The sequence below is a fragment of the Monopterus albus genome, unplaced genomic scaffold, assembly GCF_001952655.1.
Source record: "Monopterus albus unplaced genomic scaffold, M_albus_1.0 scaffold71.1, whole genome shotgun sequence".
Classification (NCBI taxonomy): Eukaryota; Metazoa; Chordata; class Actinopteri; order Synbranchiformes; family Synbranchidae; genus Monopterus; species Monopterus albus.
Genome location: NW_018127951.1, coordinates 193,124 through 207,354, shown reverse-complemented (window position 1 = coordinate 207,354; position 14,231 = coordinate 193,124). Strand labels below are relative to the sequence as shown.

At 40.1% G+C, this 14,231-nt stretch overlaps 2 protein-coding genes across 8 annotated transcripts; one reads left to right on the top strand and one right to left on the bottom strand.

Annotated features, from left to right (window-relative positions):
* The first annotated feature begins 2,808 nt into the window (after window positions 1–2,808).
* LOC109963228 (cyclin-dependent kinase-like 1) lies at window positions 2,809–8,587 on the top strand. 7 transcript variants are annotated; one of them, XM_020605582.1, is made up of 12 exons: window positions 2,819–2,893; window positions 2,971–3,065; window positions 3,230–3,250; window positions 3,458–3,646; window positions 4,013–4,134; window positions 5,413–5,485; window positions 6,283–6,373; window positions 6,741–6,941; window positions 7,212–7,294; window positions 7,385–7,441; window positions 7,833–7,985; window positions 8,465–8,587. In XM_020605582.1, exons 4-12 carry the CDS (start codon window positions 3,479–3,481, stop codon window positions 8,558–8,560), a joined length of 1,044 nt encoding a protein of 347 aa, XP_020461238.1. In that variant the 5' UTR covers window positions 2,819–2,893; window positions 2,971–3,065; window positions 3,230–3,250; window positions 3,458–3,478; the 3' UTR covers window positions 8,561–8,587. The 7 variants fall into 7 exon arrangements, with proteins under 7 accessions (XP_020461236.1, XP_020461233.1, XP_020461238.1 ...); XM_020605577.1 differs by having other exon boundaries at window positions 2,813–2,893; window positions 2,971–3,250; XM_020605578.1 differs by lacking the exon at window positions 2,819–2,893 and having other exon boundaries at window positions 2,919–3,065; window positions 3,205–3,250.
* Window positions 8,588–9,860: 1,273 nt separating this feature from the next.
* On the bottom strand, window positions 9,861–14,216 carry cyp2y3 (cytochrome P450, family 2, subfamily Y, polypeptide 3; the record flags this gene model as incomplete). Its single annotated transcript, XM_020605613.1, has 8 exons — window positions 9,861–10,942; window positions 11,185–11,326; window positions 11,444–11,631; window positions 11,784–11,925; window positions 12,224–12,400; window positions 12,707–12,867; window positions 13,788–13,937; window positions 14,045–14,216. Coding segments are annotated over 8 exons (1,323 nt in total), but the record flags the coding sequence as incomplete, so codon positions are not given.
* Window positions 14,217–14,231: the final 15 nt, after the last annotated feature.

Sequence of the window (14,231 nt, the reverse complement as noted above, 5' to 3'; positions counted from 1 at the left end):
GTGAAGGGAATGAAAGTAAAAATCTTACCTTCACAAACTTATGCAGTCATCAAACAATGCCCCTGCTCAAAAAATCATCTGACAAACTTGTATCTCTCTTCGCGCTGACTACCTCTTTTAGCAGTAACAGCATGTGATCTGTGTACAGCTGCAGTTCACTAGAAATGACTTTCAACACCTCTGACTGATGCCCACTTCATAGACTGAGCGCAGCTGTCTCTCTATCTGTGTCTTCATTCTCAAACACAAAAATATGATAGTGTATGCTCTCAGTCCTACAAGGTTGAGCTGAAAACAGTTCGAGTGGAGATGCTGTCAGAAGACAGCAAACACAGCAAATCTTTCCTTCCGTCAATCAAACACTACCCTCCTGTAACAAAAAAGTGTAGCTTGACACACCTTCTCTTTAAGTGAATGCACCATCCAGACGGCAGCAGTATCAACAACAGTAGTAGGAGAAGCAGTACCGCTTAGCTCACCCTGGATGGTAACCACACTGCAGTCTTGTCTCTGGTCTCTCTTCCCTCTATCCATCCATCAGTATCACCTTGTTTATGCCGGCTACAGCTTCTTCACACCTTCGGTCTGCTCTGGCACAACTCTCTGTTCACACCTCTGTTTAACTCTCCACTCCTCAGCCTTTCTCCTTGTGTGCTCCCTTGCTCCTGGTGGTTGCCAGAACTTGCTGGTGACAAAGTGATTTGTGGGAGCTCTGAGCTCAGCTAACTCTTCTCTTGCTCTGCCTCTCTCTCTCTAACGCTTCTTTTTTGGTTCCTGTTACTTGTCTAATAGAGCGAGGAGCTCTCCGCCCAGGAAATGAGGGTAACGGCCGCAGTGTAAAACATCTGTTGTTTAACAGAGCTCTACTGCCTGCCTTCTGTCCACATCAGGAAGTCAAGAGTTGAATATGCTGAATGACTGAGGCACCAGATCTCTCACACTCTCTGGCCTGTCTGCCACCAAGGCAGTGATGACTGACATGTCAACAAGCCTTCTATGGCAATAAGTCTCGCCAACTGACTGCCACATTTACCTGGTGGCTGCAAGGTGAATGCCTGCCAGGCAAAAGTAAAATTAGATCAGTGAGTTTCAAGGGATGAAGAGCCAACAGGGCAGGACCATGCGGTGTGCCGTCCAGGCCTGAGTGCATTTTAGAGGTTGGATTGTGTATTTTCAAAAGGAAGGCTAGACTAAAACAAACTGGCGATGGTCTCAGTCTATTTGTCTCTGTCTGACAGATTGTTCAACAAGGAAGTAAAGATACTTATTATCTATTGTAGGCTCTAGTTTTTGGCCCTGGAATTTTTTAGGGTTTGTCCATGAGTGCCTATTGTTTTCCAGTTATGAAAAGTAAGCTATTATCTAACACTGGCATTAATGGTGATATCCAACAGGGGAAAACTCAAGGCAAAAATCCCCTAAAATACCAGCTCCAGTATAATAGAACCGAAAACAATGATCAGTCAAATTATTATTATTATTATATTATTATTAAGGCTGTTTGTCCCACAGTGCCAACTGCACTATGTCCCCGATTACTATTAATGATTGGGGGCTGGTATAAAACGAGGGGAGTATCAAATGTCAACAAACAGCCATTATTTAACTTGTCCTGTTGTGTGGGTGTGCACTGCCACCTGATGGACAAAGATGGTATATCATCTATAGGACACCAGCACATTTGGAGTTTACATCTCTGTCATCAACCTAAAGCTGCATGTTTAAGTATATATATTTATATTTGGATTACTATTACTATCTTTTTCTTTATACACCTGTGTATTTTCCCAAATGCACACTACATGTGTCTTGATTAACACAGCAGTCGTCTATTTGGTGACATCTACAATAAGAAACATATTTACTGTTTTATAACAAGATGTACACTGTGGAATTAAGGGTGTCTGAGACAAAGAAAAATGTAAAAGCTGCATATACCTAGCTGGCTGTACAGCCAGCACGTCTTACCAGTCTGGCACGGAACATTTCATACCGTCCACCACAAGGCCTCAGTGCCAGCACCTCAAGGTGTCTGTGTGTCTCTGAACACGAGAGTGCAATATGGCCTGCTTTCCCATCATTCACTGTGAGGTCATAATCCTCTCTGTGACTCTGCAGAGTATCCCTTAGCACTGTGGCAAATGCCAGAGTCTCTGAGCCAGCCAAGCCCAGAGAGGCCTCTGGGTTTAAAAACATTCACAGTAAACAGAGAGAAGAGATCAGGATACTACATCAGAGCTGGTCCGTCCACATTTCATACCCGTGGCAGAGTCAACATTTTCTCCTAATGGTGAAATTACCAAGAAGTGGAATGAGGCTTTCTCTGAAACTATATTTGGAACAGTGCATATATTAATTGCTTATACTGGTGTAAACTCTATATTATAATATTAAAAATAGCAATACACCACTGTAAAATACAAGTCCTGCAGTCAAGTACAGAAACATTTATTAAAAGCATAAAAAGTTTAAGTATTCTTTGAGCAGCTGAATAGCTGCTGTCAATGCTATATTATCATATTCTTTTAGATCTATATTTTATAAATGTGTAAGAAACATTACTTTATATACTGCCAAGTATATTAAAATAAACCATACTGTATAATTTTAACCTTCAAAGTTAGTACACAACTATAAATACTTTGGTAGAGTTTAGGTAAACACAAAGATAGGAGATTTAACTTCTTCTTCCGTCTCATTATTTAAAAGACCAATAAACTAAATTACTGCAGAATTAGTCATTTAGGCTACTAGCTAGACCGGTGCGTCCACCCTGTTTCTATGGTTACAACTCATGTATATTCACGTGCGTGTTTGAACTTACGTAGCCAGGTGTGTGAATTGCTGTCCTGTGGTTGGGCCGTGTTGATTATTTCCGCGCAGTTTCTAAGGGGTAAGTTAAACATCATAATGAGCCGCCAGTTATTTCTGTGTTTATGAATATACGAGACATCGTTTCATTATGAAAAGGGACACGTGCAGTGACTCAGCGGACTGTGCTGAAGAGAATAACCAGACGTGGTCACCAAGGTAGTGGCGACGCACAGCACGACGGGACAGTAACGGTAATAGCAGAGAGAGGTGGAGAGACCTCTGACATTTTTACTGTAACAGTAATCCATAATAGCGTTGTTAAGTGGCCGCGCACGTATATAGTCCATGCAGCTTTGCGCACTTTGGTAGACTCACTTAAATCATCCGCAGACTCTTTGCTGTCTTGTCGATGAAGACCCTTTCCGTTTCTGGACAGGTGAGTGTGTGTTTTGACCGTGCTGACATTAAAAACTGCATGTGTTGGTTTTGTCTACAACGCACAGACAGACTGTGGAATTCTCTCGCAGGTGTCAAAGGTTGAAAACTTTTTTTAAAAGCCATAAAACACTAACGTTATTTTGTTTGTGGTGTGATGAAACAACACATTCTTACGTTTTGGTGACGTGTTTGTGCCTTTTGACAGGTGACAGCTACTAACTGCCCAATGGACAAATATGAGAAGTTGGCCAAAATTGGTGAGGGTTCCTATGGAGTGGTGTTCAAGTGCAGACACAGAGACACTGGACAGATAGTTGCCATCAAGAAGTTTGTGGAATCTGAAGATGACCCGGTTATCAAGAAGATTGCATTGAGAGAAATACGATTGCTGAAGGTAAGAAGATACTGGTATGTGCTGTTGTCACTTTGTTAAGGTTTTTATCATGGAAGGCACCATTATTATTATTATTATTATTGTTGTTGTTGTTGTTGTTGTTGTTTCACTGAGAATAAGAAATGTAATTTGAAAGACTGAATAGAATAAGTTTAAACAGGTTTGGAGTCATATCTGATTGTAGTGAAAATAAAGATCATAAACAAAACATTAAGAGGCAGCAGACAATAATAATCTTTTAAGTCTGCTTTGAATAACAGTCAAATTCAGGGCAGACTTTAGATCCTCCTTAGGTTTCATTAAAATTTTGGCCCAGCATTTTGGGCTGTGCTGACACAGTGTCCATCTTCTCCGTTGGTCCTGCAGCAGCTGAAACATGTCAATTTGGTCAACCTACTGGAGGTCTTCAGGAGGAAAAGAAGGTTGCACTTGGTGTTTGAGTTCTGTGAACAGACGGTTCTAAATGAGTTGGACAAACACCCTCAAGGGTAGGTCGGGTGCAACGCAAAGGTTTAGACATGAAACTGTCAGTTCTGTTGGAGTGTCATTGAGTAAGGTTCGAACATGAACTGATTCCCTATGAATTAGGGCAGCGAGCTGTACTGAAGGCCATATTTTTTAAAAGACTTTCTATCTTCAGAAGTGTTTCATCATCTATTTTGTTGAGACATCTCTAATAATTCATGATAAAAGGAGCAGTGGTCCAAAGTAATTGAGCACATTTCCTCAAGTTCAGTAGTTAGGTACAAATTTGGGGAATTTGAGTCCTTCTATTTTATGCTACCTAACACCTTCTACTGCAGTTCTAGGTAATAGTTTGCAGATTTACATACAAAAATTATGGCCAGTTAATAAAACATGATGCACTGTTAAAGACTAAACTACACACATGTATGTAACTAGTTAAAAGTAGCTTCCACTCCACACACCCAGCCACAACATGAAAATGAGGCTTACTTGTAATACATGAGTGATAGATAATATAATATAATATACTGTATATTAATATAACATTGATAGGGGCCTTTATGTTGCATGTTTACTTCTGCCCCTTTAATACATTTTGCCTTTAAAATACATTTACTTGAGTACAATTTTAAATACAGGCCTTTTACATGTAAATGAATATTTTTTACTTTGTGATACTGTTAATTTTATTTAAGTTCAGGATCTAAATACTTTTAATGCTGCAAAAGTGGGCCTCTCTTTTTAAGGAGTCGTCTGTATAGCATGTAGTTTACCATCTAACTCACTGTGTGTACATTTGTTTGTTGCGAGTACTGTTTACAAGAGAAGGGCAGCAGAAAGCAACAGGGTGAGCTGCAAAGAGCGAGTCCAGACTGTTGCCAAGAGATTTTAAAGATGTTGAATGCTGGCAGTAGAGTGAGTGAGGAGCAGTCAAGTCTAAAATGAAATGTTTACATTTTTAACAAAATTGGTCTGCTCTTGGTCCTTGATTTGAGCATTCCTTATGCAATCTGTGGTCATAATATAAACTAAATCATGATGGCTAGTTGCTGTCTGACCATTTTTACTTTCCCACACGGCTGTCCAACAGAAACTTTAGCTAGCTTCTCCTGAAAACAAAGGCGTTGTTGCCGGTAGAGACAGGCCTAAGGTTACCTGGTTGACAAAAGGGCTGTGTAAAGCACTAGTTCTTTTTTGAAATTGCTGAAATAATAGCTGAGGACAACATGATTAGTTAATAGGTTGTGTTTAGGTCCCCTTACAGCAGTCAATATTCTTTTGTCTCTTGTTTTCTGTAGGGTACCTGAGGCTCAGCTGAAGAGTATAGTGTGGCAGACTCTGCAGGCGGTTAACTTCTGTCACAAGCACAATGTCAGTATATTTTTCATCTGGTAATTAATTGAATATTTCTATATATTTATCTTGGTGTTTTCTCCCACTGTGTTTGTGCTTGTTAGTGTGACTTTGTTAGAACCTCTCTCATGCCATACATAAACAGTGCATTGACTGGTCTCCTCCTCTCCATTCTGGCCATGAAGCCATCCATTCCTAGTGTATTTACACTGTAAAAGATGAGAGATCCACAGCTTCATATTAGTTTTGATTTATTTTAGAATATTTTGTCTGTATTTTATATGCCAACTTACATTTGGCATCTGATAATTGTTTTGAGATACTTTATTTCAGCGTTGTTGGAACACTTTTCGTAATCTCCGGCTCTTCAATAATGACAATAATTTACCAGTTGCAAAACTATCTTAAGCTGAAAATATTAAACTGGAAAGCTTCTGAGAATCAAACTTGTCCATCAGGCATCTCTAGGGTGTGGGTTGGATTATGAGCAGGAGGTTTGAATTATAAATTTGCACAACCTCAAACCACAAACTTTAAGAACAACTGCTCTAACTTGTCTAACTAAAATTAAGCATGACTCCACAGTGAGCAAACTCTGACTTTGTTAAGGCTTTAGTTACCCCAATAAGAATCAAGTTCAAGTAAATGCACTACAATCAGTTTCAGTATTAAAATGTTTAGAGGTTTCTCATTTTTTGCCATTGTTCCTCCATGTCAGTTCCTAATATGTGAGCCTTGATATAAGCCTCTTTCTGTGTTACTAAGGTTGTCTGACTTGTTGCCTAAATCGCTGATCCTGAACGTTTATGTTGCAGTGCATCCACCGTGATGTCAAGCCAGAGAACATCCTCCTCACCAAAACCGGAGTTATCAAGCTCTGCGACTTTGGCTTTGCCCGCATTCTGAGTAGGTCATACAGGGAGCCGTTGGATTTATATGCATTTAAGTGTTATTGCACCTCTAATGACTTATTCATCATGGAGCCTATATCAGTTCCTGCTGTTGGGCTCCTCACTGTGAATGTTTTAGGAGGACCATTTAGCCAGTTAGTGCATCTCAGTGTAGTGTGTCTCTGTTGACTCATCTCGCCTTAGGTTTCTGTGTTATGTTACCATATATTAACATGTAGTCATTCAGCATGCCTTGTAATCCCTTCCTCTACACTTTATATGTTATTTAGCATTTATTATTCAATATCTAACCGTATACAGTATAGTGTATGTCCATACAAGTTCTTTACACCTGTCTCAGCCTCTGTTTGTTGTATACTCAGCAGGACCAGAGGATGACTATACAGACTACGTAGCAACCAGGTGGTACCGGGCCCCTGAGCTGCTTGTCGGTGATACTCAGTACGGGCCTCCTGTGGACGTATGGGCCCTGGGCTGTGTCTTTGCAGAACTGCTCCATGGGAATCCTCTCTGGCCTGGGAAGTCTGATGTTGACCAGCTCTACCTCATTCAGAAAACTCTAGGTACACTTTATAAGGGGCCACATTATTGGGTGCTTGAAATAAAGTAAACTTTACTTTTGAAGAAAAGAGACAGAAAGCATTGTTCTTTTATCTTGAGGGGATAACACCACATCTTGATGTGGATTACAGATGTTTTAAATCTTAGTGCAACATTTTCTTATAGTTTCTTAAAGATTTTGAGGTTTGCAAACCATTTTCCAAAATATCCAGTATACACACTGATCAAAGTTTGGTACTGAAGATTTTGGATAATCTTATCTCTGACATCAGGTGATTTGATCCCTCGTCACCGGCAGGTCTTCCGCTCCAACCTTTTCTTCAGTGGAGTCAGTATTCCTGAACCTGACGCAACGGTATGAATCCTGTTACCACTGAGAATGCATGCATGATTGTTTGTAATGGAGAGGTTGTTATTATTATTTCCCATTTATTTTTGCTCATAGGAGCCCTTGGAAAGGCACTTCCATGGAGTGTCTCCTCATGCCCTCCAGGTTATGAAGGTATGTTATGTTTACTGGATGTGTAACGGACCCTGACTGAAACACCAGCATGGCTAATTTTATCAGAAGATTTTAAGTTACGGCTCACACACTCAGTTGGCAGTTTAGTGGGTTCACCTAGTTAATACCAATACAGTCTGATCCAACAGTCCTGCAGTAAATCCTCCTTCATAAATGTGATAACTGTTTCAGTGCTGTACATTATTTGACTAAACACTTTAAAATGAGATATTGTATCAGCTTTAAAAGTCCAGTATTGGCCTGCAGCTACTGTGTCACGGACAAATCCAGATGAAATAATGGCTCTGTGTCAAGGCAAAGTCAATGCTCTGAAATGCCAAATATCTTTGAAAACTCTACATGTTAACGCTGTCTGTCTTTGTCCGAGTAGTCGTGCCTGGTGATGGACCCCTCTCTCCGGCTGTCCTGTGAAGAGCTGCTAGAGCTGCCTTACTTCCAGGAGGAGGGAGGAGGCAACTGGGGCCGTGAGTGTGAGCGCCCAGGAAGACGACAAGACAAAGGCTTCCGACGCAGACAGGCAGGAGTAAGTATGAAACTTGACTTAAGAAATCATTCCAGCAAGCCTATGTGTACAGACTGTGCACTCTACTACAGCCACACACAGCCTTGAGTTATTTTTTAACCTGCTTTAAACCTGGGTCATTCAATTACTGTATACATCACTCAACATCTACCTCTTTAATATAAACAATTCACCTCTGTATGCTTGAAAGAGGCTGGTAAGAGTTAGCATCTGTATCTACATGTTTAATGTTTCAAACTGTTCAGATATGAATTGTCAATGATGTGAGAGCTGCTTCCAGCAAGCTACTTCTTTACTCTTTCCATAGATTGTAACTGTGTACAATGTTACTGAAAAGCTTGTAGATTGGTGCAGTATCACTTAAACGACCACTAGTCACCCTGATGAACAATAATTGTAATAATGATAAATGTTATAGACATGTACAGGAGGTTGTTCACTTGGGTTACTCATGGGATCCCCAATCCCCTTCTCTCTAGGCTCAGTACCTGCCTCAGTTACCAAACAACAACATCTCACCAGCACCAGATGTCAAGAAACAAGTGAAGCATAAATATCACCTGCCCAACATTTAATAAAGCAAATACAAGTTTATGGCTGAACTATGGATTGTGCTATGCTTTGTGCACTCAGTGGAATACAGCCCTGCTTGGAGACACATACTCATGGTGTGAGGATGAGAAAGACATTTTAAATTCGGTCATCACTTTCACCTCATATTTTTTTACACAACAATAGTTAGAGCATTTATAGTTGCAGATTAGGGCACTTACCAAAGAATTCACATTTGTGCAGTCAGTGCTGAAGACATATTGCAGCAAACACAATGGGTACATCACTTTCACCTCATAATAAAATATCATCATAAATCATAAAATATTGAAATATTTAAAAAGTCACCAGTGTGCCATCTTCCTTAGAGAAAAGTACAAGAGCTTTCTTGTTTCTAGTGGCTAAAAATATGTACTACATGTTAAGATTCATCTATTCATCAAGATAGTGAAAATATTGTTTTACACGTATTTATGACACATTTTATTATATTAGTATGAAAATTAATACATGCAATTTATATTTGATTTAGTAAACGTGTACATTTTGTATTATAAAATGAACTGAAAATACAATACATTATAATATATAATACTGTATACTTGACATGCAACTTCCTGCTTTATTAAAGTTTAAGAAAACCCCCCATGACCTCTGATACTTTGATGGGTTCTCAAGACATTGCAGCCTCAGTCTTTGACAGTGATCTCCAAAGTCTGACATGGACATGCACTCTGTTGCTCAGACACCAGACAGTGATGCACTGGAACGTGCATCACCACACTGGCAGCCTGACACCTGACTGGACCCGTCACCCGATCTTGAGCTCATCAAACTACTCACGTACAGTCACTCCTGAATATACATCACTGTGCTAAGGACGGTAAAGCAGCGAGTCCTCCTCTGGGGTCCTACGGTTGGTCAAAAGTGAATGATGGAATCTGGACAAAACATTCAGTGTTTCTTGAAACTACTTTTCATGTTTTATTGTGTGATTAATGCATTTTTCTTAAAAAAGAAAAGAAAAAAGTTAAACGGACAGTTTCCTATGACAGTCATATGATGCTGTTAGGAAGATTTGTCAACAAGATGCAGTTACATAATTTTCTAATAAGAGGGAAAACATAATCACAGTATGGTGCAATAGCTTGTGTGATTACAACAATAATGATAATTTAAAAAATACTTGCCATCCACGGTGTAATATCTGCCTAGCAAGACTGAGAGAGGAGAGAGGTCTACTGGATAAATCGGAGTATAATCAATGTAGCAGTGAAGGGAGATGTTTTTTCAGACCATTTAATCAATGTAGCAGTGAAGGGAGATGTTGTTTTTTCAGACCATTCTCTGGCTGTGTGTAAAAATCCCAGTAGACAGCAGTTTCTGAAACACTCAGACCAGCCTGTCTGGCATCAACAAGCATACCATGTATAAGGTCACTTAAATCGCTTTTCCTCTGCATTCTGATGCTTGGTTTGAACTTCAGCAGATCATCTTGACCATGTGTACATGCATAAACACACTGAGTTGCTGCCATGTGATCGGCTGATTAGATATTTGCATTAATGAGTCAATGAACAGGTGTACCTAATAAAGTGGCCAGTGAGTGTAAAGCTGAGCAAGACCTGAAAAGCCAGTTACCCAGAGCAACTCCAACTCTATATATTCACACAGTCTTTGTTGCTGGTTTATTTCAAGGTTTTAGGGAATGTGCACCAAGATGTACACACACAGTATCATGCAAATGTTTTAAGTACTACAACTTTATTTTGAAGGCCAGAGGGAGTGTCTGCTCCTCATTGTGTAATCAAATTATGTGGTTACACAATATGTAGCAAAAAAACAAATAGCTTCTTACAGGTAGAGTTAATTCTTCCTCTAGAAAAGGTGGTTTATTGACATTAGTACTTTATTAGTAATAAAAGAAAACATTTATCTTTTGTTTCACAAGAAAGTAAATAGTACAGCTACCAGGAATTGATTAAAATATGCACAAAGAGAAAAATACATATGAAACGACAAACTTGAAGAGGATTCAAAATTATGCTTCAGGAGAAGTGGCTCCTTAGATTTTGAGTCTGATGGTCTTGTCTGCTATATCAGCAAGGTAACAGCAAACATAAACAAACACTGCCGTGTGATAATAAAACATTGTACTGTATGTTGTGTCGATGTTCTCAGAATGCTTCAGGCAATGATCTACTCTGAGTTGAGCTACTCTGTTTGCCGTGGCGTGGCAATGAGCTGGTACCTGCGAGGTATATTGGCAAAGCCGCTGTACTCTGGAATAAGGTCCATACTGTCAGGGCCATCAGTGCAGGAAAAGGTGAAATGCTGCAGCAGAGACACCAGGAAGATAAAAAGCTCCATGCGAGCCAGAGACTCGCCAACACAGGCTCTCTTTCCTGGAAGGAGACACAATCACAAACAAAGTGCTGTATTATAAAAATACTCGCTTGTCACTGTTCAAAAAAAAAAGGTGCAATGTGCGAGATAGGACAAGATAACTGGCCAAACCATACTCATGAATAAGATAATCAAGGAAAACTCATTTACGTATACAACGCTGTTAGGATGTTTTACCTTACCAGTGCATTAATATCCACATCAACTGGTAATTTATTAGCTAACTGGGAATGTGTTTTACCTGCAGAAAAGGGCAAGAATGCAGGATTTTTCTTAAAGTTGCCATTCTGGTCCAGGAAGTGCTGCGGGTTAAAGGAATAGGGAGTTGCCCATTGCTTTTCCTCCTTCAGCACTGAGTGCAGCAAGGGAATAACCACAGTGTCCTATTGAGACATGAGATCATGTTAGTGTAATAGTGCACTTTGGTAATCTCTACAGTGTTATGGGGTATAGCTACTCAAATGAATATGATAACTTGGAAATCTATGAATTCAAAATACCTTGGGGATAGTGTAGCCCCTGAAAGAGATGTCATGGAGTGTGTAGTGAGGGACGCTAAATGGGGCAATGTCCAGAAAACGCTGCACTTCATGGATGACCACATCTGTGAAGGGGAGGGACTTCCTGTCCTCCATGTTGGGACAACGGCCTTTTCCAATCACAGTATCAATCTCATGCTGCATTTTCTCTAGACAAGATTTTGTTTTTTGGTAAATCCACTTATATCTTATATCATGAATGTTTTTAGACAGGTGCATCTAGAGGCCTATTCAGTTCTTGAACATAATGCTTTCACAAGTGTGACTGTGAGATGACTGTGTCCTCTGTTAGGGGACCTACCCTGTATGTCTGGGTATTTGATGAGCACACTCAGGGCATATCTGATGGTGGAGCTGGTGGTTTCTGTTCCTGCCACGAACAGATTCATCAGTGTAGACACCAAGTTGTCAAAGTGGAACTCAGTTGTGGGATTGTCCTTTTCCTGAGAGGACAAAGAGGTAATACTACTATCAGACAGACAACAGAGTCAGAATTCAAAGTATCAAAATAAACTTTAAGCAGCTGGTGACACTTGGGCTTTTGTTTCCTTATAATTGGATCAATTGAATAAATAAACAATTTCATTCCTGAAATAAAATCATTAAAAGCTGTACCTATAACAAATTCCTAGCACCTATTGACTGACATAGGGTGTTTAATGATGAAACCCTTCAGAAGAAAGTTACATTACTCAGTGCTGGTCCCTACACAAAACAAATGACCCTGAAGCTTCTTCTAACCTGATCCATTCGAATGAGGAAGCAGTCAATGTAGTCTCTAGGGGAGCTGGGGTCCAGTGTTTCTTTGTGCTCTTGGATTTTCATCTGTATAAACTCTCTAATCTCCTTGACTTTGGCAAAAATAGTTTGGTGGCGGCCGGGCAGATGCTCCATTAGCCAGGGAAAGATGTTGTACATCTGGGAGAGGGAAGCACACAGTCCACTACAGCTTTGTTTCTCAGAAGATTATAACATTGTAGAAGTATGTTAGTATGCTGGAGTTGTCATTCCAAAATGCCGTAGATAACATGTTGCCCAGCCCTGGTTGTGAGGTGAGCAGCTAGATAGCAAGTTCCTCTCTAGCAGGAAAAATAACAGACTGAGAAGCTTATTGTGTTAGTGTGTCGAAATATGTCTTTAAGATGATGTACAGTAAGGACATTTTTTCAAAACCAGACAAAAAAAACACCAAACTCTGACTTTCTGGCTGCTACCTCCACTTACCAGGCCCCAGGAGCTGCTATTGAACCTTACAACCTCAGATATCACGTGGAGGAGGCGCAGGAACTGCTTGTCTTCATAACTGAAGCGTTGTCCAAACACCAAGCAGCAGATCACATTGGACACAGTGCGGCTCAGCAAGAATGTGGGGTCAAATGACGTAGCTGAAGGTGAAGAAGAAAATGCAGTTGCACAAATTTATTAAAGAAAGAAGGGATTTTTGAGAGATCATAAAATCTATTCAGAATGTGTTTTTATCTGCTTCACATGTTTGTCAAATGCCAAAAGAAAAACTGATAAAACTTTTAACTTTGATCTTTCCGTAAACAGCACCAAGTTGTTTTTTAACCACCTGGTGATCATTACATAACCTTAATTACATGTATTGTAACTGTGAGAATGAAGGTTTGATACACCTGCTGCCAGCTGGTGCACTGTTTCAGTAGAGCCTCCTTTGGATTGTGTCAGAGGAAATGGTTGTTGCTGAAAAAACATTCAGCACACGTTTTTTTTTTTTTTTTAATAAATCACATGGATAATTGATCATCTTCTGTGAGGCAATGTACCACACGTGCTCTTTGTTTAAATTAAAATGCAGTTTAAAGTGCCCTATCTGATATTTAGTATTTAGTGTCAGGTCTATGAATGAAGCTCCAGACTTTTAGCATGTTATGTAACAAATTTTGTATTTACTCTGGCCAAACTGCCATCAGAAAGAGATGAAGGATTAATGAGTGCAGCTGAAACAAGCAGGATGAAGATTGCAAAGTGTGTCTGTTCAGTGTAAGGCTTCATTTGGCTGTCAACCTTCACACCCATCTTTTGCAAACATAATGGAATTTTTATTATTATTTTTTTGCTGGACATGTTAACTCTCTGTCACTTAGTTCTCAAGTGTAGGTCCCATACCACTTACTAGACTGAAAAACAGGCATGAGAAAATGTTTGCAGACTGAAGTTGTGATTAAGGGTTGTGCAAGTAAACCTAATGTGACAGATTCGGCAACAATCCTCTTTCACATCAGTTCCATGATGATGTGAAATGAAATGATGTGCTCTTACAAAAAAAAAGCTGAAAACACACCTTTGAATGTATCAATGCGTGCCCTCATGTGTTTGCTCTCTTCTTGGATCCACTCCTCCATCCCCTTGCGTCCCATCCCAAAGTCTCTTAGGGTTGTCAGAGTGAAACGTCGCAGCTGGCGCCAGCGCTCCCCATTACTGATCCCCAGCCCTGAGAAAAGGAAATGTGTGGGAACTCATGTAGATGCAGAAACATGCAGGCACCATATCCTTTCCCATCACAGACAGAGATGATAGATTTGAAGTGTCTTGTGTTACCGTAGCCCTTGGTAACTTTGAGCAGGAACGGTAGTGGCCCTCTGCCTGTGAAGTCGTCTGCCTGGTCCACCAGTGCCTCCTTCACTGCATCATATCCTACCAGAACAACCGTCCGCTGCCACCCCAGGTACAATGTTATCACAGGACCATAGGTTTCACTGAACTGGACAAGACATGATTTGTTAGG